Raw genomic sequence first — 22189 nt, forward strand, 5'->3', positions numbered from 1 at the left:
CACAAAACCCTTGGCTTTCTACGAAGAAATCTATGGTTCTGTCCAAGGGATGTCAAAGTCATAGCCTATAAATCGTTAGTCAGACCAGTATTAGAGTACGCCACTTGTGCATGGGATCCTTATAAAGCTGATCAAATCAGAACTCTTGAAGGGGTTCAACGAAAGGCAGCCCGTTTTTTGCTGTGGTGATTATAGCCGTGAAAGTAGCGTCAGTGGAATGTTAAAAGACCTCCAACTCGATACGCTGGAAAGTAGAAGGGAAAAGAACAGACTGGCAATGATGTACAAAATCCAGAATAATAATGTTGATATAAACAAAGAGGAATACATTAACTTGATCTCGACAAGAGAGACAAGGAATAATAGTGGTACTCGCATAGAAGTGCCATTTGCCCGGACAGATACTTACAAAAACTCATTCTTTCCAAGAACAATCAGAGCTTGGAATGACTTGAATCCCGATATAAAAAACAAAACATCAGTAGAAAGTTTTAGAGCAACACTCTAACCCACACGTGAGCAGCACGCTGGCGATTTGCAGACTACTGCCCTGCCGGTGTAAACTTCAGAAGAAGGTTCAGAAGGTATTGTCATTTAACCGCGCGCAGCGCGGAAGCGAAATCCATATATAAATTTAAAGCAGGAGTTTCTCTTTTGAGAAAAAAATATAAAGAATGAAAAACACAAAGCTACCATTCTTCCCCTCCCTCCCTTCTCTTTTCCTTTTCTCCTCTCTTTTTTCCCTTCTTTTTTTTTCTTTTTGGGGACTTTTTTGGGGGGGCCACCGCCCCCAACGCCCCCCCCCCCTGGCTACGCGCCTGGTTAACCCAAACCTCACATTTTGAGTTTGCAAACCTAAATTTATACCCTATGGCTTTCATAAATAGCGCCGCCTCTACTTCGCCGATTCGGATGCTTTTGTTCTGCTACGCTGGTTGCGGTCGCTGCTCATTCAGGTTGTTTGCTCGTTGAAATATCTGAAATTTTTGGTGAATGATGTCACCAAGGCTACGCTCGAGATGCGGCAGGAGAGCGAGCAGGTGCTCTTTCGCTCGTGCCAAATTTTGCTGGTCGCTATAATAAAAGAGCGAGCGGCGCTCGCGGCGACCACAGTAATACCACTGATCTCTATTTTTCAGTGAGTAATACGCATAGAGCTACGTACGAACGTGCGCGCACGTGCACACTGATGAGAGCGCGCGTACGTACGTATATGATATGTAGATCTGTAAACAACATGGCGGTAGAAAGAGTTTGTGGAGCCAGTGAGAGGAGATAAATCACATCATTTTGTAGATTGTTAGCTCGTATATACGGAAAGAGGATGCCTAGAACACGTGAAGGAGAGTTACCTCTTCCAGCAGGATGGGAAGAGGCACGTGATGCTGATGGAAAAATCTATTTCATCGACCATAGTACGAGAAAGACATCTTGGGTTGATCCTCGCGACAGGTAGGCAGATCGGGATCGCAAGGTGGCCGTGGTGTTGTTTCGGTCTCTGTGCCTGCGGAGTGCGGTGCGGCTGTCACATCCACAGGCAGGCCATGGCATGGCGAGCGGGATGTGCCGAGCCGGGCGGGGTGCCGGTCTAGCTGGCCAGGAGGCTCCTAGAGAGTAAAAATCATTTACTAATGTATGCTTACTCTCCATGGAGCCAGGGATTCCATCCCGTTCATCTGCGTATACCGCCAAATAACCTGAAACTTTCGCCCCTGAGGCTGAGATATTTCTTTCTAAAACTATTATTAGATCTAGCCATTTATTAAAGCAAAATCTGATTCTAAAATCTAGTAGATCCTTAGACTAGAGGCACACGGCCAATATGGGAGACTCTCCAAATTCAATGTGGGAGATAATCTCCCAAAGTAGACTTGCTGTGGAAAAGAACAAAAGGAACAACACCAACATTAACAAAAGCGTAATTTTTTCCACCCAAAATTTTGTATCACTGAGGTCAGAACAGAAGCCCATTTGTTTTGTCTGTGGATGACGGCTAAAATCTTATCAAAACAAAATGTAAAAAGTAGACGGTGAATTTTTTTTGCAGCCAAGGTAATACTTTTGAAGCAAATGTAAACAAAGGAAATTGGTCTCCCAAACTGGAGACTGTCTCTGAAATTGGATACCCAGATTCTTTACAAAAGTCTCTGATTAATCTCTCTCATGGGAGACAGTCTCCAATATTGGCTGTGCGCCTCTACTAAAATCATGTAAATGCAATAACTTTATTTTTGACATTTCTACGCTATTGTATTGATTTCATTTTCAAACAAGAATTCATCAAACAAATGAGAAAAATATTATGAAAAGATGGGGGAGACTTGCCTGATGTTTATGCTGCCATCATGTTTCTCATTGTTCTTCGCCAAGTAAAATATAATTTTTTTTAATTGAAAATAATTTCACATTTTAAACTAATTTGATTGCTGAAATAATGCTCATTTGAAATGATGGGAAATCATTCCATCTTTATATTCCAGAATCTTTTTTCTTCTTTTTTTGATCAATATGACTAACTGTGTTCCTGGGTTTGACTGAGTGTGATCATTTCATTTATATTTCTAGTGTGCCAACTTTTAGAATTTGCTTCTCATTCATAGCCAGAATCACAAGGAGAAATTCTGTTAATGTACAAGAAGATATTTGCAAATAAAGAATGCAAAAGTTTGCCTAGACTGTATACAGCTGGCAGCCTTCTGTTTCAAGGACTTTTTTTTAACTTAATTTTTTTTTAATTTCTCCTCAGATGGCTTGCTATCTTGCAGCCACCATTAGGGTAGTCCAGATTGGACCTTGTTGTTTGGAAGTGTCCTTTCCCAAAAGCTAACATAGAGGGCACATGACTCCCAATCTCTAATCAGCGCCAATCTACTCATCTTGTGGGGAGGGAAGATGAGTAGATTGGCGCTGATTAGAGATTGGGAGACATGTGCCCTCTGTTAGCTTTTGGGAAAGGGCACTTCCAAACAACACGGTTCAATCTGGAATACCATTAGGGGTTAACAATGCAAAATCCACAACTGGGCGTTGTGGCGTGCGCCTGTAATCCAAGCTGTGAGGAAGTTACAAATTGATGCAGAGGTTCAAGCCCTGGTCACGTCTTTCGGATGGTGACGTTAAAGGTCGGTCCCAGACGTAAATAATCACAGGGCTCGAATTAATCCAAGGCCATCCAAGGCCATGGCCTTGATGCCCTTTCAAATATTTGTAGACTTAAGGCAAGGCTCGACATTAGCGGTGGCCCGGGGCCACCAAAAATTCATCTCGGGCAACCATTATTGAAAAAATGTTAAGTTTTGGTGGCCCGAATCGGGCAACCAATAATTTTCAAAGTAGCGCAATTTTTTTCCCGATTTTGCATGCATTTATCAACTTTCTACAGTTCAAATTTCAATCCAATTCGTCATGCGCCTTTTTTGTTAATCTACACACAAATACACACACACAATGATTGCATAGTCATGACAGTATTTAGGCCTACCGCTGGCATACAGTAACTATTATTCAGCCGGTCACACCGGCTGTCTGGCTGAGCTTTGCATGCATGAAACCACTGCAGTTGGCTGTGCGATAGCAGACTATTCAGACTCAGGGAGCTGCGATACGAAATGTTACTGCTAAGAAATCTTCCCCAGAACTTTGAAAATTTACCTCAAAGTCAGATTTTACACCAATGAAATGCCTTTCTACAGTCCATATTACTGAAACCTGATTATTTGCAAGCATTAAAAGGAGGAATTATGACCTCTCTTTTGACTAAAAAAGACCGATTTCCAAATGCATTATTACACATTCAACACTTAGGTGAGTACATCACAGTCCCACATGTGCATTTGTATGTATGTTGATATTTGGTTTATTTCGAAGCTGTGTCTCTTCTAGCCAAAAATAAATAGACAGCTTCTTTCTTTCTTGTTTATAAATGACTTCTTAAACCACTCTTAAGGAAGTAAATACTTTGGAAAGGCATTTCCTTGATATGAAATGTGAATTTTTTCCATCATTTTGTCAAATATAAGGAAGGAATTTTCTCTTTTTTCCAGATAACTTCTTTTGCCGTTTTCTTATTTTTTTTCCCTTTTTTTACAGTGATTAAACCATTTATACCCCTTCCCATTGAATATGCCTGATTAAAGAACATGTTTCTACTGAATAATGATAATAATAATTTTCCCCATTTTTTGATAATTTTGTCTTATTCATTTTTCTTACATTTTCGTTTGTTTTTTCTCAATTTTTTTTCCTGTTCTTTGTTTTTTTCTTTTGTTTTAATTCATTTATTCGTTTTTACAATTTTTGATTTCTTTTTTCAATATACTATTCTAAAATTATTTTTGTTTATTTCCCCCTTTTACACATTGTTCTAATTCTGCAGCATATTTTTCTGTGATTTTCTCCTGCTATAATATGCTGGAAAAGAGAAAATAAACTGGATTTGGGGCCTGCATAATCTAGGTTTTACGATCAAAACGGAGGAAAGGAAAAATTATTGTTTTGTAAATCTATTTGAGTTTGCTACATGCACTATTTATTTACATTACGATTATGAGTGTGTGTCTATACGGAGATTAAAAGTCCACACAACCTGGGAACAATACAATTCTTATATTCTCTTTCAATCATTTTTCATATTTACAATGATAGAACAATTATATATTACCACAAAATAAGCAAAGTAAAATAACAGCAAGCACGATTTACGTACAAGATGTACAAAGAATAGTGGTACGTGGTAGTGACTGCAAAATATTTCACTTTTATTCATTTTTAATTAATGTTTTTCTTTATATTTTTCGGGCCACCAAACTTTACTAATGGGCCACCAAAAAAAATTATTTGAAGGTTTTGGTGGCCCAAACGGGCCACCACCAAAAAAAGTAAATGTGGAGCCTTAAGGCCAAAATAACTGCCCTTTTTTGCTGTGGCCTTGGTGCCCTGCGGTAATCCAGTGCATGTGCCCCATTGAAAAGTGCATTTAGTATTGATGCCCTTTTTTGGTGGCCTTGGATGTCCCATAAAGTGAAAACTGCCTGCCCTTTCCCTTAAGTGCCCTTTTAAAAAATGGCCTTGCCCCTTTAAATTCTTAATTCGAGCCCTGTAATCATATCTGATTGATAAACGTCTGACAAAACTCAAATACACGCACGCACGCACATCCCTCATCGATTTTTGTTTTTATTTCATAAAATATATGGGTCAATCCACATCAAATCAACCAATTTTCAGACAATTTGTCACCCGACCCTCTTCGATTTTCTTTAAACTCGCACCAAATGTTGCCCCAAGTGTCTGACGGAAAAATCTGAAATATTTTGCCCCAAGGTCAAATGGTTGCTAAGATACGGCCTCCCATAGCAACCAATGCGCACTCAAAGAAATTATTTTAAATAAAATTGCCTATTTTTGATTGACTACTGCAGCAAAGTTTGATTGATTACAGTCTTCATTTTAAGTAAATTGAAAGAACTTTTTGGTCTAAACATGCAGAGTATACTGTAGCGCGGACCTGTCAACCGGATTTCGCACACGAGGTCACCGAAAATGGCGTTAAGCATCCGTGTCAATGATTTCAGAAGCATGTTTGGAGGCTCATAAATCCAAAACTAAATTAGCTTAGAACCAAATATTATGCACATTTATGGACTTTCATATACTCAACAGAATTACAAAAAATTGACCCAAGAGTGTGCGTCGTTTTCCTGTAGGGCGCCCTCAAAGTTGGATTTTTTTCAAAAGATGCCAAGTTCAAGGTCACGGATCACCTCCCGTCCCATCGAGGAGGGGGACCAATTTCTGTGTTTTGATAGACATTTACCCATATTATCAAGTGTTATTTGAGAAATTTTGCTACCGGAATGTTTAGGGGCTGATTTGCGCATTCCAAAATGGTCGTAAACACCCTAAATTTGACGTTAATGACACATACATGCTTTTCAACACTTTTCAAATTGTGATAACTCAAAGATGAAATGCCAAAAGACATTGATATCTTCTGTGATGATAGTCTGTAATTGGTATTAAAAGGATATATCTTCAGAAATAGTTTTTGTTGTTGGTAATGACCTTGAAAACACACCTAAAATTCAATAAAAACAGTAAATTGGCGAATTTTCCAGAATCATATGGCATTCAAATGGTGTTTACATTGACTTTCAAATGGGTGTCATTTCAATACAAAGGGTGAGCTTAAGCCAAAACTTGAAAGACATGTTCAACTTTTGTTCTACTTTAAGCAACATAAAATATTTGAACTCAAAACTATATCATTTGACCTTGAAATTATTCCAAATATAGCTAATTATTGCTTCATAAGTAGCATATTCAAATCGCACGAGTACATTGCACTTTGCAACACATTTCAAAATGGATTTTCTCATAGAGAGAATACCTGATCAGGCTGATATTTGCAGTATTGGTAGTCTGTAATGAGTTCTTGGAGGATCTACAGATTAAGTACCTATTCTCTCATGACAATGACCTTGAAAATACAGCTGAAAATCATGAAAATCAATAAATCATACAATTTTCATTAGTAATCAAGTGTTTTTACCCACTTTTCATTGTGTGTTATTCCATCTTAGATTGTGAGCTCATGCTGATAATTGCAAATCATGTTCCACTTTTGGTCTACTTTAAGCTACATAAAATATTTGAACTCAAAACCTTATCATTCGACCTTGAAATTGTTCCAAATATAGCTATTTGTGCTTCATAAGTAGCATATTCAAATCACACGTGTACTTTGCAACACATTTCAAATTGGATTTTCTCAAAGAGAGAATACCTGATCAGGCTGATATTTGCAGTATTAGTAGTCTGTAATGAGTTCTTAGAGTATCTACAGATCAAGGAACTATTCTTTCATGACAATGACCTTGAAAATACAGCTGAAAATCATGAAAAATCAATAAATCAGACTGAACTCAAAACCATATCATTTGACCTTGAAATATAATTATTTCAAGTATTGAAATGTGTTGCTAAGTACAATGTACATGCACGATTTGAATATATGCTACTTATGAAGCAACAAATAGCTATATTTGGAATGATTTCAAGGTCAAAATATATGGTTTTGAGTTCAGTCTGATTTATTGATTTTTCATGATTTTCAGCTGTATTTTCAAGGTCATTGTCATGAAAGAATAGTTCCTTGATCTATAGATCCTGCAAGAACTCATTACAGACTACTAATGCTGCAAATATCAGCCTGATCAGGTATTCTCTCTTTGAGAAAATCCATTTTAAAATGTGTTGCAAAGTACACGTGTGATTTGAATATGCTACTTATGAAGCACAAATAGCTATATTTGGAACAATTTCAAGGTCAAATGATAAGGTTTTGAGTTCAAATATTTTATGTAGCTTAAAGTAGACCAAAAGTGGAACATGATTTGCAATTATCAGCATGAGCTCACAATCTAAGATGGAATAACACACAATGAAAAGTGGGTAAAAACAGATTACTAATGAAAATTGTATGATTTATTGATTTTCATGATTTTCAGCTGTATTTTCAAGGTCATTGTCATGAGAGAATAGGTACTTAATCTGTAGATCCTCCAAGAACTCATTACAGACTACCAATACTGCAAATATCAGCCTGATCAGGTATTCTCTCTTTGAGAAAATCCATTTTGAAATGTGTTGCAAAGTGCAATGTACTCGCGCAATTTGAATATGCTACTTACGAAGCAATAATCAGCTATATTTGGAATAATTTCAAGGTCAAATGATATAGTTTTGAGTTCAAATATTTTATGTTGCTTAAAGTAGAACAAAAGTTGAACATGTCTTTCAAGTTTTGGCTTAAGCTCACCCTTTGTATTGAAATGACACCCATTTGAAAGTCAATGTAAACACCATTTGAATGCCATATGATTCTGGAAAATTAGCCAATTTACTGTTTTTAATGAATTTTAGGTGTGTTTTCAAGGTCATTACCAACAACAAAAACTATTTCTGAAGATATATCCTTTTAATACCAATTACAGACTATCATCACAGAAGATATCAATGTCTCTTGGCATTTCATCTTTGAGTTATCACAATTTGAAAAGTGTTGAAAAGCTTGTATGTGTCATTAACTTCAAATTTAGGGTGTTTACGACCATTTTGGAATGCGCAAATCAGCCCCTAAACATTCCGGTAGCAAAATTTCTCAAGTAACACTTGAAAATATGGGTAAATGTCTATCAAAACACAGAAATTGGTCCCCCTCCTCGATGGGACGGGAGGTGATCCGTGACCTTGAACTTGGCATCTTTTGAAAAAAAATCCAACTTTGAGGGCGCCCTACAGGAAAACGACGCACACTCTTGGGTCAAATTTTTGTAATTCTGTTGAGTATATGAAAGTCCATAAATGTGCATAATATTTGGTTCTAAGCTAATTTAGTTTTGGATTTATGAGCCTCCAAACATGCTTCTGAAATCATTGACACGGATGCTTAACGCCATTTTCGGTGACCTCGTGTGCGAAATCCGGTTGACAGGTCCACGCTACAGTATACTCTGCATGTTTAGACAAAAAAGTTCTTCCAATTTACTTAAAATGAAGACTGTAATCAATCAAACTTTGCTGCAGTCGTCAATCAAAAATAGGCAATTTTATTTAAAATGATTTCCTTGAGTGCGCATTGGTTGCTATGGGAGGCTGTATCTTAGCAACCATTTGACCTTGGGGCAAAATATTTCAGATTTTTCCGTCAGACACTTGGGGCAACATTTGGTGCGAGTTTAAAGAAAATCGAAGAGGGTCGGGTGACAAGCATTGGTTGATTTGACATGGATTGACCCATATAAAAACAACTGTACCAAAATAGAGATTATTAATATTACTCCATTTTGGCCTGAAATGCAATAAAACAGGGAAAATAAACTTAGAAGGGGAAAAAACAGTGACTTTGGCTGTCGCGCAATGTCACTTCCCTGTTTTATCTGAACTTAATACATAAACATGGCCATTGAGTCCCTGTACAGATCGAGCTAGAACTTCGGTCTCTGTATTTGGTGAGTGGAGCCAACGGCCAACATAACAGCCAACATACATGTAAGAGAGACTGAAGCTTTTGGTCTAAGGTTTGTCTAGCCCTAAGTAAAGGATATACCTATCCCTTCCCGAAATTTATGAATCTAGGGCAATACGGTTTTGTAAATGACCAGCTCAGATGTCTGATACGGATGATAATGTCTGATATTTACCTCATCCCCTAGTAAAAGAAAACATGATTTTTTTAGTTAAAATTGATAAATAAGGTGACTTATTTTGGATATTAGGCCGTTTTGAAAAGCAAAGCCGAATGACAACTCACCAATGCTTGGTTTAGACTCTGGGATTTACAGTATTTCCTGTGTAATTTGAAGTCTTTTATTACAAAATTTTGATATCTACATGTTTAGAAAAAAACGTGCATTCGAAATTTTACATGGTGGTATTCATAGTGGACCCTTATACATGCAACTGTTTCCCGACCGTTGCGTTGATTTTTTTTTCCATACTTGGAACCATGTTTTTGGAAATACTTGGTACAGAAAAAAACGCACCTTCGGAATTTGAAACTGCGTTCCTCGCTGTTTTCAAGGCTTATTCATGATTTTTAGTGTGGATTTTGGATGATTTTTGTCTCACCTGCATCGCAGAGTGAGACTATAGGCGCCGCTTTTCCGACGGCGGCGGCGACGTCAACATCAAATCTTAACCTGAGGTTAAGTTTTTGAAATGACATCATAACTTAGAAATATGGACCTAGTTCATGAAACTTGGCCATAAGGTTAATCAAGTATTACTGAACATCCAGTAGAGATGCATGTCACATGACCAAGGTCAAAGGTCATTTAGGGTCAATGAACTTTGGCCGAATGGGGGTATCTGTTGAATACCCATCATAACTTATGATGGGAATAGTTTAAAGATAGTTTAAGATAGTTTATGGATCTGATTCATGAAACTTGGACATAATAGTAATCAAGCATCACTGAACATTTTGTGCGAGTTTCAGGTCTCATGATTAAGGTCAAAGGTCAATGAACTTTGGCCAAATTGTTTTTTCTTTTGTTGAATTACCATCATAACTTTGAAAGTTTATTGGTCTAGTTCGTTAAAATTGGACATTAGAGTAATCAAGTATCACTGACCATCCTGTGCGCATTTCAGGTCACGTGACCAAGGTCAAAGGTCAATGAACTTTGGCCGAATTGGGTGTATCTGTTGAATTACCATCATAACTTTGAAAGTTTATGGATCTGATTCTTGAAACTTGGACATAAGAGTAATCAAGTATCACTGAACGTCTTGTGCCAGTTTCAGGTCACATGATCAAGGTCAAAGGTCATGTAAGGTCAATGAACTTTGGCCATGTTGGGGTTTTTTGTTGAATAACCATCATATCTCTGTAAGTTAATTGGTCTAGTTCATAAAAAGTGGACATACATGTAAGAGTAACCATGTATTACTGAACATCTTGTGCGAGTTAGAGTAGTTTTCAAAGTCAGCACTGCTGCTATATTAAACTGCGTGATGCAGGTGAGACGGCCAGAGGCATTCCACTTGTTAAATGGTAAGCGGAGCTCGAGCATATGGCGTTAGTGGGCCGTTGAGTTGTTATCATTCGGCAATAATTTCTGGGACGACATTCAGATTTTATGTCGCCCCCGAAAGCATTTGGGTGATTTCGAGGGCAACTTTAGGCATTTCCGTGCAGCTCAGCGATTGCGAGGCGCACTACCTAAAATGGATTAAGGCGTGTACATGTATGTAGCGCGTGATCGCTTTCGCGCACCTGAAAATAGAGTCCCTGGACCTATATCAGCCTTGTACTGTACATACCAAGGACATAGGGAACAAAGGGAGACTTCTCAAGATGTGAAAGAAAGAAATGAATTCCACTAGGTAAGAGTAGATATCTATCCCTATCAGGCTATCTCCTGTATTTAAAAGAAAAAAGATCCTACATGTATGCTTGAGCACAAAAATACTGTAGTTTAAAAAAGAGAAATGAATGTTATCTTTTAGTCAAATTCTTCAATGATCAATTTATAGTGAAGGTCAACTCTACGATTTCAAAAAAAAAATCACTTGATGTGCTTGGCCAAATTATTTTATTACTCGCCCCATACAAAGGAGTTTTATGCTTTTTCACCTTCATTTGGGCTCATGAAGTAATAATTGGTCAATGGGTTACAGTGTAATAGCCACCCTACATTTTCATTTTCAACTGGGTGAGAATTTGTTTAGTTCTTCATGTATTTTGCTGAACATGCATCTTTGCTGGATGCTAAATGATGCTACATGTATGATGCCATATTGATCTGCGATATAGCCTAGGCCTAGATACAGTTTTATGTACAGTACATGTGGTTTGTTTTACATAAATTCTCCTTTGTTAGATTATTACTGTAAGTCTAGATTGTTGTATGTTATTTTCTATTGTAGTCAGTCCAAAAGATGTATTTTTCACCAAAATATTACAATGATGCATCATGCATACATTAGAGCTACATGTACATGTATACATGCTTGTTGACAGAGTATGTCATAAAATTTACTGCACCTTTATGGCCTGTTAAATGTTTGAGTATTAAAAAAAAACTTTTTTTCTGTCTGCTTGGAACAACCAAGGAATCTAACAGGGTTTATCATGATAAAAGGAGGGAAGATTGTCAATATTATTCAAGCTTATTGAAAATCAGCCTCCTCTATCAGGGAAGATAATCAGGGCAAGAATGTCAAATATCTTTCAAATTGGGACCTTATGATCTGGACTTTGTTCCTTAGCTCTGCCACTACAATACATGGTTTAGATGTAAAGTAACTCCCTGATTATACCAGACCATTGATAAACAAGCAGTGACATTCCTGCATGTAAATACAACAAGTAGCAGGACATTTTTTTTGTACATTGTAGGTATCACCTCCTGGCTCCTGCTTATTAAAGTTACTTATTCTGGACATTGTGTTTTCTTGAGTCTACATGTAATATGAGCCCCCACATATTTTCACATTAAAAAAAATAGCTTTTGGTATAAAAAGTGTTTATTTTGAATGTTTGAGTTTAAAAACAACTTCATTTCACATCTATAGGACAAAATTCATGATTTAGCCTGCCATACTTGTTGGTCCTACATTCATACAGGTACACATGTAGGCCTACTATTGTCGTACACATGTAGGCCTACTATTGTCGTAGAGGGATGTGCCGAACACTGGTTTGAATAGCTATTTTCAAAACTTCAGTCCTTGTGTAGGATCTCAATCTCCTGAGATTTGTGCATAAAAATGGAGAAGACCATGTACATGTACCAAAAATAGAACATTGACATATTCTTGAATAGGTAGAAGAAACAGCAACTCTGAGTGCTTGTGTGATGCAATCATTAAATACATGTCTGGATTTTAGGTTGTGAAAAAAAGCCTGGTTGTAGGATTGTAATACAATTTTTAACAAACATACATTACAAAGCATTTAGCAAGAGTTGTTCTGTCCCAAGTACATGTAGGCCGACAATACTACACTGTACCTGTGTACTGTGCCTCTTTATCATCCATTGTTATGCAATAAATGCAGACAAGAGTGATCTCAAAGAATTACCGGTACAGGAGGTATTTGCAGAGGATACAACATCGATCTACATGTAGGTCCACCATGTTATAGGCCAACATGTAAACAGGGTATTTTGTATGTCTTTGGCATTCAGGCATTGATTAGGGGAGGGTCCATAGTTTTCAAAGGTAAATATTTATGTTTTTGTCACATTGATTGCATGTTGAATAAGTTTAAATTTGAATGAAATGTGCAAAGTTAAACTTTTTAATTGAAAAAAAGGATGAGAAAATCTTAATATTGATTTGATCTACATGAAGATGGTCTACATGGTGTATTAAGCTCAGAAGAATTCACATATCACATTGTTTTTGATCCATAAAATCTATACAAGTAAGCCTACATAATAATGCTTCATTTCAGTTTTTATTGTTGGCCTACATGTATGTGAAGTCCAATAGTGCAAGCCTGATCTATAGGCAACTTGGCATACATGTACTTTTCAAATTACAAGCCCATAGGCATAGACCTTCCCATACCTGTACATGATCTTTTGCCTGACGCCTCTTTATCACTAAAAATGAAAGTTCCGAGCTTCTCCAATTTACATTTATGTAACATTGTAAATGTGAAAGGGGTTCGGTGATGCAGTGAATTTGCAAAACTCCAAATTTTGTATTTTGTCAGGGCCCCATATAGAAAGGAATGCGTGTTTTGTTTGTCCGCAAACTATGCTGCCTTGAAATAGTTTTAGGTTTCATAGTAGAATGCGTTTGAGCTATGCTCACTATCTTTTTGGTGACCAGCAAAAGGTACAAAATTGACAATTGACAAAAGGCAGTCTCTGCCAAAATTTTGAAGAATTGGTAGAGCAGTTTCTTCCTAGATCTCTTGCATCCGTTTTTATGTATTTACGTATACTACATTGTAGGCTAGAGGTCTTAATACATGTACATGTACTACAGTAAGTAGTACTGTAAAACTAAATATACTCCTCTGCACATCTGTGAATGGTCTGTAGTACGTTGCAGCAGAAATCACGCTATTGGAAAAATAGGCCTACCCAGTATTTTTCCCTGATCAGAAAGGTGTTGGAATCCAAGCTTCATGTTTCTGTAGCATACAAGCATTCAGTACATATATTTCAAAAGTTTATTATTCTTTTTCCTTTTCAACCATTTTTTTTTTTTGGGGGGGGGTGAAGATTTGAATTGAGTATTTCCTGATAGTATCCTCCCATGGCAGTGTAGTTATTTTTCTTGAAAAATGGCACGTTGAGCACTTAAATGTAGGCCCTAAATAGCTTACATGTAAAGTACAAGTACTGTGTTTTCTGAATTTTTGTGGATATCAGAAAGTTACCGACTAATTTCTGGAATGATATGTAACAACAATTGTTCCAAACTTATTTTCTTGTATCAAATTGATTTTTTAAAAGTGGGAACCTAGGCCTATAATTTTCATGTTAACTCAATAAAAAAAAAATTGTAGTTGACATGATACTGTACATGTACTAGTAATTGCCATGCAGGTTGAGATTACAAATTTTCCCACTCCCACTCATTATTTACTCAGTGTCATTTCAACTGGAAAAATTGTGGAATACTAGACAGGTTTTGTTGTATGATTTTTAGTATTGGATTACAATTGATGCTAAAGGAGATATTGTAAACTTTACTAAATAGGGCCTAAGCAGAACCATTGTCTCGTGTGAGAAATGTAAATATTCTGGATTTGCGATATCTGGAAATATTGTGGAAATTTTTAATGCATCTAAGTAGGCCTGCTTTTCTATGTAGGGCCTACAGTACATGTACATTACTATGCGACTACAAGTCAGTGTCAATACACAACCGCCCCCCCCCCCACCACCACAACACTTGAGGTCAAATGTGAAAGTGCCTGAGTGCAAAGTTAGTTTCCAATGAAGACCTTTGTCCAATGTTGGAACTGATGAAACTGATGGCCTAAATGTACAGTATGGTGAAACCCGTCAAAGTCTCCTCATGGACTCTGGATTGAAAATTTTGCCCATCATTATTAAGGGAGAAAAAAGATACATGTGTGTTGATTAAAAATAAATCAACTGTGTTGTGAAGATTAGCAGAGGAAGAATAAAAGAATGATTCAAAAAATGATAATGCTGGCATCTTCACAGATAGTGTAGCGTAGGCCTACAATGTACATGTACATCATGTACAATCACATCTTTTATGCACATGTTTTGTAGGCCTACAGAATGTTGTACATGGCATAGATTTTTTTTATTTTCTTTTGAAATGATGCAGTTTAAGAAACAATGAAAACAGCAGGAACGCTAATGATAATAAACTTTAAGTTTTATAATGAGTATGATCCTAGAAAGTTTAATATTAAAAGATACATTATGTTAAAAAATGATCAGAAGAATGGGGATGAAGATATAAAAGAAAATAGTTGTACAGTATATTAAACTTTTAACGACACGTACAGTACATGTATACAGTATGTTTGACAAGAGTCTGTTTTTATAGACTGTGCTGAAACTCTGGGAAATACAAGAAATTTGTAGTAAAACGAATGGTATGTGACAATCCTCCATAACACCTTGCGTAAATCATTTCCTCTTTTCCCAAATGGGCTCTGGTTAAGACCACTTGCTGAGCACGTAATGGGCTCCTAAAGTTGCTCTCTAGGTGGTTTCAGACCGCCTCGAAGTTCGCCAGTTCCAAGTATTCTCTGATCGGGAAATTTACCCCGATCAGAAAATACCAGGTATTTTGGTAATGTGAAAGCAAACTACGCGTAATTTCCCCGAAAGAAAATACCCGCTAAATAGTAGGTACTTGACAAAATTACGGGAACTTTCGCGGGGATTTTTTCAAGGTCGCAGGTATTTTGGCGATATGAAAGCAAATTACGGGAACTTTTACCCCAGCGTGTCGTTGGGCGCGGGAGCTGTTGGTGGCTGCTGGGCTAGTGATTTTGAATCTCGCACCTTGCCTGCTTATCAGACCAAACTATGCGCATGCCCGTAACTTCAGGAACTTATCTCGAAGGGTATGTTTCAGGGCGGTGTGAATGCAGGAATAATTAATGGGTATTTTTCATCCTAAAAAAGTTCTCATAATTTAATGGGGATTCTTGTGATCGAGGCGGTTTGAAACCACCTTCTGTCAGATATTTTTTTTTAGAGCTTTGTAGCTGGTCTATGATGTCTGTAGTCAAAATGTACTGTTTTTTTTTCAGTTTCTTGCTGGATCAGTCAATTTATGAATTCCATTTCCATATGTACATGAAGTTCATCATAAGAGGCCTATTAAAGAACTGGGTCTACAACTTTTTCTGAATTTGATTATATACACATGTAGAACACAACGAACAATTGTCCATAGACTGTGTACAACGGATAGATCGTCTCCGCACAGCGATTCGAAGACCGCTGATTGGTCAATCGCGCAGATCACGTCATGACCACGTGGTCCCAAAAATAATTCCTTCGGACTGCGTGCGGAAGTATCGATAGCGATAACGATATCCGGTCACGTTGTGTACGCCGTAAATAGTTTTGGTTCGTGATCGGATCGCTCCGGTATCGATCGAAAATTATCGAAACTCTGCAATTTCATGCATATTCAGGCGACGCTCCGAAACCCGGAAGCCAATTGACTTTGTGCACGTTGCGATAGACTCTACAAATTCCAATGAACACGATGGCATATAGACGCTAATTCGTCAGATTTTGACGGAAAAGCAAGAAGTAATCGAAATTTGCTTACCTTTCATAATTCATATAAAATACGGGAAAGTGAAATTCTAGGTCGATTTTGGTACGAGGTGATAGAGAATTGCACACTTGTTTTGGTGGAATTCTGTGTGGGGAAATAAAAGGCTTGCACTGCGCATGCTTACTATATTTTCATTCATAAATTGGTTCTCGGCAGGGGCTGGATGACGTCATGTAATAAGCAAAACTGTACACGACCGCTACGTTCACGCTCCGCTATCCGTTGTACACAATTGTTCGTAGCTTCGAAGGCATGTGCTGCAACTGAGAATTAACATTTCCAAGAAATTTTTCCAAAACGATCAAGCAAAATCCCATGCCCAAGTAAAGAATCCTGTAGAAATGCAACTGACTTTCCCACAAAAACCAAAAGATGTTTAAAATGAGAAGTTACATTGCCATTTGGGATTTATTGAAATAGATATGATAGGCCTAGGTTAATGCATGGTGTTTAACTCTGATAACTTGGATTAATTTAGGTCCAGGCTTTATTGGTTCTGGCATGAGTAGGCCTATACATTACATGCCTGTAGTATTGAGTAACAAGTGAATCTCATGCAAAATTGTACCAAGTTCATGCAAAAGAATTTTTCATAACAACACATAGGCTTTAATACATGTTGGCCTGCACAGTTATTGTAGGCTTACATGTACATTGTATCTACATGTACAATGTATAGGCCTATAAATTCGGGCGATGTTGGCCAAATATCAATGGGCTTCCTACGTGTACATTAAACATTATACTCTCTTCATAATCATGAGATTGGGTCAGTTTATACAAAATGTATCATGAGATAGATAGGAAAGCCTTGAAGTACATGTACATGTAGCTATTGAAATCTCCATTTACATTTCATCTACATTTCATTTTACAAGCAGTCACATCACATGAGTCTATACATGTAGTATGATGTACTTTCATCTTTAAAAGGCCAAAGTAGCTTGGCTTCCAAATAGTACTATTAAAAGGCCCAAAAGAAAGGTATTGATCTACATTCCTATCTTTGTGTCATCTATTGATCTGCCTCCATCCCTTTGTTAGCTCTGGTATTAGACACATACTATCAGCTATGTGCATATTTTCTTCTTGCGTTGAGCCTTGTGGGGTTGATGGAAAGCTTTTGTTTGCAGCATGCACTGCTGTGCACAAGCTTTTCGTTAGAAGCCTTTTGTACTGCTTCACAGCCCATTGCTACTTGAAGCGCATGCAAATGGCTTTGATAGAATAAAATCAAATTTTCTATGAAAAATCTGGAGTGATACACAATATTCTGGTTTAAAACAGCATGTACATGAACCTTTCAGTACATGAACACATGTATACGCATGAAAGGAGTCATACAATTGAGAATCTCCAAGAAATATGCCTACATGTAGTTCACACCTGTTTCTAGGGACAGTGATTTTCCGCGATCGCGGAAAACGGACGGAATTCACGGAAAAGGCCTTTTGAAACGGAAAGTGGCATTTCAAACGGAAAATCACGGAAAACGTATTTTCCCTCAAAATACACAGAATAGCAACAGAAATTACTCCAAAATAACAACAAAATGAGAGTATTAAATGGCCACAAAACCCCAGAAAACACGATCTCACTTCGCTACAATCATGACAATTCACACATCGTAACTGCTCGCGACATCAGCACACTCGATTGTACCCCGCGGCCGTACCCGGCCGGCCGGGTTGCTTGAGCTTCATATCGCTCAACTGCACGGTCGTGTGTTGCTGCCCTCTACGTTTGAAGATGTAACAGCACGATATCGTGGTCTTAAAATCCAAGATGGCGGATTGGCGAAAGTCGTTCTCGGACGATAACGATGTCCAAAAAACCCCCAAAATTATCGATGAAATTTAATTTCACTGCAAAATAATGCTAATTATGTGAAAGGTGAGGATGTATGCATGCTAAATGTGATCAAAAAATTATTAAATGCACCCGCATAGATCCGATTAGAACGGATTTTATTGTGTTGTCGGTACAGTAGCAGATACAAATTTTGGCCAGTGCGAGTGTACTCGCTGTGATTTTGCTATTCAATGTGTAAACGGAATTGTCACTTTTCCGTGTGTACAAAGTCTATGGGGAAACGGAATTTCCGTTTTCTGACATGCTGAAACGGAATTTGAGATTTTCTGAAACGGAAAAGGCCATTTTTTGAAACGGAAAATCACTGTCCCTATGTGTCACATATAATATGCACGATAATGGATTTGCTTCATTTGAATGGTCACTTGGCCTGAACATGTGGAATTCCATTATTTAAACATTTTGTGCTTCAGGCAAGGTCCTAATCGTAAAATTCGTATAAATTTAAATTCAAACAATATAAAACAAAAGAAATAGTGAGTGACATCATCGACTCTCTCATTTGGATGTAACTGGCTTGTTCATATAGCTATTTCTTCAAAAATAATTGATACTTTAAAATGTCATAACTTTCTGATTTTACATCCGATTTTGATGAAATTTTCAGCATTGTGCTTGTCTGATTTTTCTCTATTGATTCAAATCAACATTTTTCTGAGGTGGACTTGACCTTTAAGTATTTGAATTCTCAATAATCTAGATTACTTTGAACATGAACTTTATAAAGGGTCTTGACCCACATACATGTACATGTAATTGCAACCATCTGAAGATAAACTATAAACCATTAATATTTTTTTTGTCTGCTTCATGTGTGATTGTTTGTGGAAAAAAATTAAATAACTAAAATTGTTTTGCTAATTTCAGGAGAGAAAGGGGGAGGGGGCTGGGGTTTGCTCATAAGAAATTATATTAATTTTAACACATTGTTTCCTCTCTTTTTATTCCTAGATTGATCAAACCAATGTCATTTGCAGATTGTGTAGGTGATGGTAAGTTATTATTTCTATTTTTAGTCCACCAGATTATCAAGACAATGAGACCTTTTTTTTCTTAAAAGCAACGAATATCAGCCACAAATGCGTGCATGTCTGTATCACATTCTGACAAACAATGGATTGTAAAAACACATAGATGTAATTTTTGTAGATTGGGAAATATTTGATGACAAATGTTAGCTCAAAACAGACCATATTGGGAGGAATGTTTTATCCAACTATAAAGCAATTAAAAACTTAAGTATGTCTGACTATAACTTATTTTCATCTTGTTTTTACTTTTCCTGACTTTATGTGTGTTTCTTTTGTGAAATTTATTCTAACATTCAAATGATACATTTAGGATTACAATTCTCAAAAAATAAAAAGTAAAAGTGAAGTTTAGCAAATTAGATAATCAAATTGTATTATATATGTAAATATTGTGCATTGACTTTTGTCTTTTTTTATTAACTGAAGATATTGGTTCATAAAATTTTCTTCTTTTTTTCTTTTCATTTAGAGCTGCCATTTGGATGGGAGAAAGTTTTTGATCCGTCAGTTGGAGCCTATTACATCAATCATTTAAATCGTAAGTTATTTATTATTATTATTATTTAACGATTTCACATTGTGGATCAGACATCAAAATTGTGATACTTGTGTATTGGTCTTCAAGAAAAAAAATAATCTTTTTCCTTTTTTTGTGGATATTTTGTAGGGTAAGTAGTGTCCTGTGCTGCAGTTGACTCTCATAAACTTTGGTTATTTCATTGTCAAGAGATTTTGTCAGTTAGGCCTATAGCAATTTGATGTTCTTTCTGGATATAGTAGATTTTTTTCCAAAAGTTTATACTGATTTTGTTTCTGTTAAAATACTCAGCTCTGCATTGGAGGGGCGTGAACACCCTCTCATCACAGATCAATGATATTAATCTAGACAGGTCCAAATACTGCTAAACTCGTTATCAAGATCGTAAACTGCTCGCATCTCACTGCTATTTCAAATAAGTAGTACCCTGCATGAGACTCTGAAAACTAAACATCTGTTGAGCAAGGTTTTGACTTGATGTTTATGTGCATAGGGCCTACAAGTACCTGTTGTGGGAAACACTCAATTGATATCCTTTTCATGTAACAATTGCAAACCTGTATGTCGGCTTTATATTCATTTTGCCTATTCTCCATTGAATTTTTCAACATTAGATGAAGTTAATCCATGATTTACATGTGTACAAGAGGAGAGGGTGGATAGCTATTGACACCTGGGAAAGATGTTAGCATTCCTTGGCTTATGAGATGATGAGCATAAATCAGGTTGATTTGATATTAGGATGGTACAAGGGTATTACAGGTCAGGTCAATCAGGTTTTTCTCCCACAGGGTCATATGAGGACAATCCACACATTTTCATCATCCAATAAAATTCACATCCAGGTTTCATAGTACCTGTAAACTGTGTGTGTGTTCACACCCATTCTGATCAGATAAATACCCATTGATTACATGTACTTCCATACAGGCAAACTACTAGGTTCTTTCCTGAATGGGGATGTGTGGAAGCACCTTGTGCACCTCAAATCTTTTGTATGTAGGCCTCCGTAAATACATGCAATGCTTCACATGCATTTTCAGGAGAGGGCAGACCTGTTCATTTCCACATTGGTCTATTCCTTCTCACGTTTCAGACTGCCTTGAAGTTCGTCAGTTCCAGGTATTCTCTGATCGGGAAATTTACCCCAATCAGAAAATACCAGGTAATTTTTGGCAGTGTGCAAGCAAATTACTTGTAATCTCTCTGAAAGACAATACTTGCTACATGTAAATTTATAGTACTTGTCGAAATTGCGAGAACTTCATGTAGAATGCAAATTTGGAATGGGCTGAAAAGCACCATTGTACATAACAGACTGAGTATTCAAAACCACTGAAGCAAGACCAATGAATTTTTTGTATAAAGGTTAGGACTTGAGATGAGCTTTCTATTTAATCCCAGACATTTCATTGAGAATAATTTTCAATTTTGGAATAAATTCAGTCGTATATCGGGCAAACTTTTTATTTTTTTTGGGGGGGGACGCACTGTACATGTGCCTCCTTTCAAACCTTCAATAATGATTAAACCTCTTTATTTATTTTTTGCCTTCAGACTGTTCTCTGAGACTCTGAGGCTGTTCTCACTACGTTCCTAAAACTAGTTTACTGGAAACTAGTTTAACGCGTAGTGAGAACGGTCAAATCGGTCTTGGAAGCGATCTTCCAAACCAGTTTGGAAAACCACCTCGCGATGTAGTTTTCAAGATCGCTTTGCCTCGTTAAAGTGGTTTTAGCGTGAGGACACAACCGTTCTTCAGGAAGCGATCTTCGCACATTTTGAGCGCGCTACTCCACACGACAGGTGTAGAATGCCTATGCTGCGGTTTCGAATTTCGCGCGAAACGTGTCACCCCACTGAGAGCGTTTCCATAGCAACAAGAGTGGTTTACGTGAAATGATTTTGAAAACCACTTTCGTGTGATCAAGTGGGAACGCTAGCAAAGCAATCTTCCAAACTGGTTTCCTGAATTGGTTTCCAGTAAACTAGTTTTAGAAAGCCTAATGAGAACAGCCTCTATGAGTATTCCTTGCTACTCATTGAATTTCCCTCCAATCTTCTATTTTGGTTGCTCAAGGAGAACTTCCTTCCTTTTTCAAAGATAATTTGGGGATTTATAAAAGAGACAGGCAAGCTAAGTTTATTTTAGTTGACAATATGAAGGCCATGAGGATGTCTGCAAAGATAAAATTCAAGCAAAAAAAAGACATTCTATTGTTGTGTGGCACTCTAGTAGTTGGAGAAAAAAGACCTTTTCATAATAGTCTGAGACTCTTTCCGTTATACTAATGGAACAAGTCTGAACATAACAAGGCTGGTAAAGGCTGGCCATCATGCAATGAAAACTAAATGATGATCTTGGCATCACTTGACATCACTTTCAAACAATGCTTTAAAAGGGATAATACGATTTCAGAAGATGGAATATAAATGGGTT

At 37.1% G+C, this 22189-nt stretch overlaps 1 protein-coding gene across 1 annotated transcript in view; it reads left to right on the plus strand.

The window, feature by feature from the left end:
• The first annotated feature begins 1005 nt into the window (after positions 1 to 1005).
• The window catches only part of LOC121411192 (protein WWC2-like), a 52302-nt gene continuing 31118 nt past the window's right edge, over positions 1006 to 22189 (plus strand). The window contains exons 1-3 of the mRNA XM_041603805.1: positions 1006 to 1452; positions 19132 to 19172; positions 19681 to 19749. Of these exons, the coding sequence (XP_041459739.1) occupies positions 1325 to 1452; positions 19132 to 19172; positions 19681 to 19749 (238 nt within the window). The 5' untranslated portion in view covers positions 1006 to 1324. The remainder of the gene's footprint in view (positions 1453 to 19131; positions 19173 to 19680; positions 19750 to 22189) is intronic.

This window comes from Lytechinus variegatus, chromosome 1, assembly GCF_018143015.1.
Source record: "Lytechinus variegatus isolate NC3 chromosome 1, Lvar_3.0, whole genome shotgun sequence".
NCBI lineage: Eukaryota > Metazoa > Echinodermata > Echinoidea > Temnopleuroida > Toxopneustidae > Lytechinus > Lytechinus variegatus.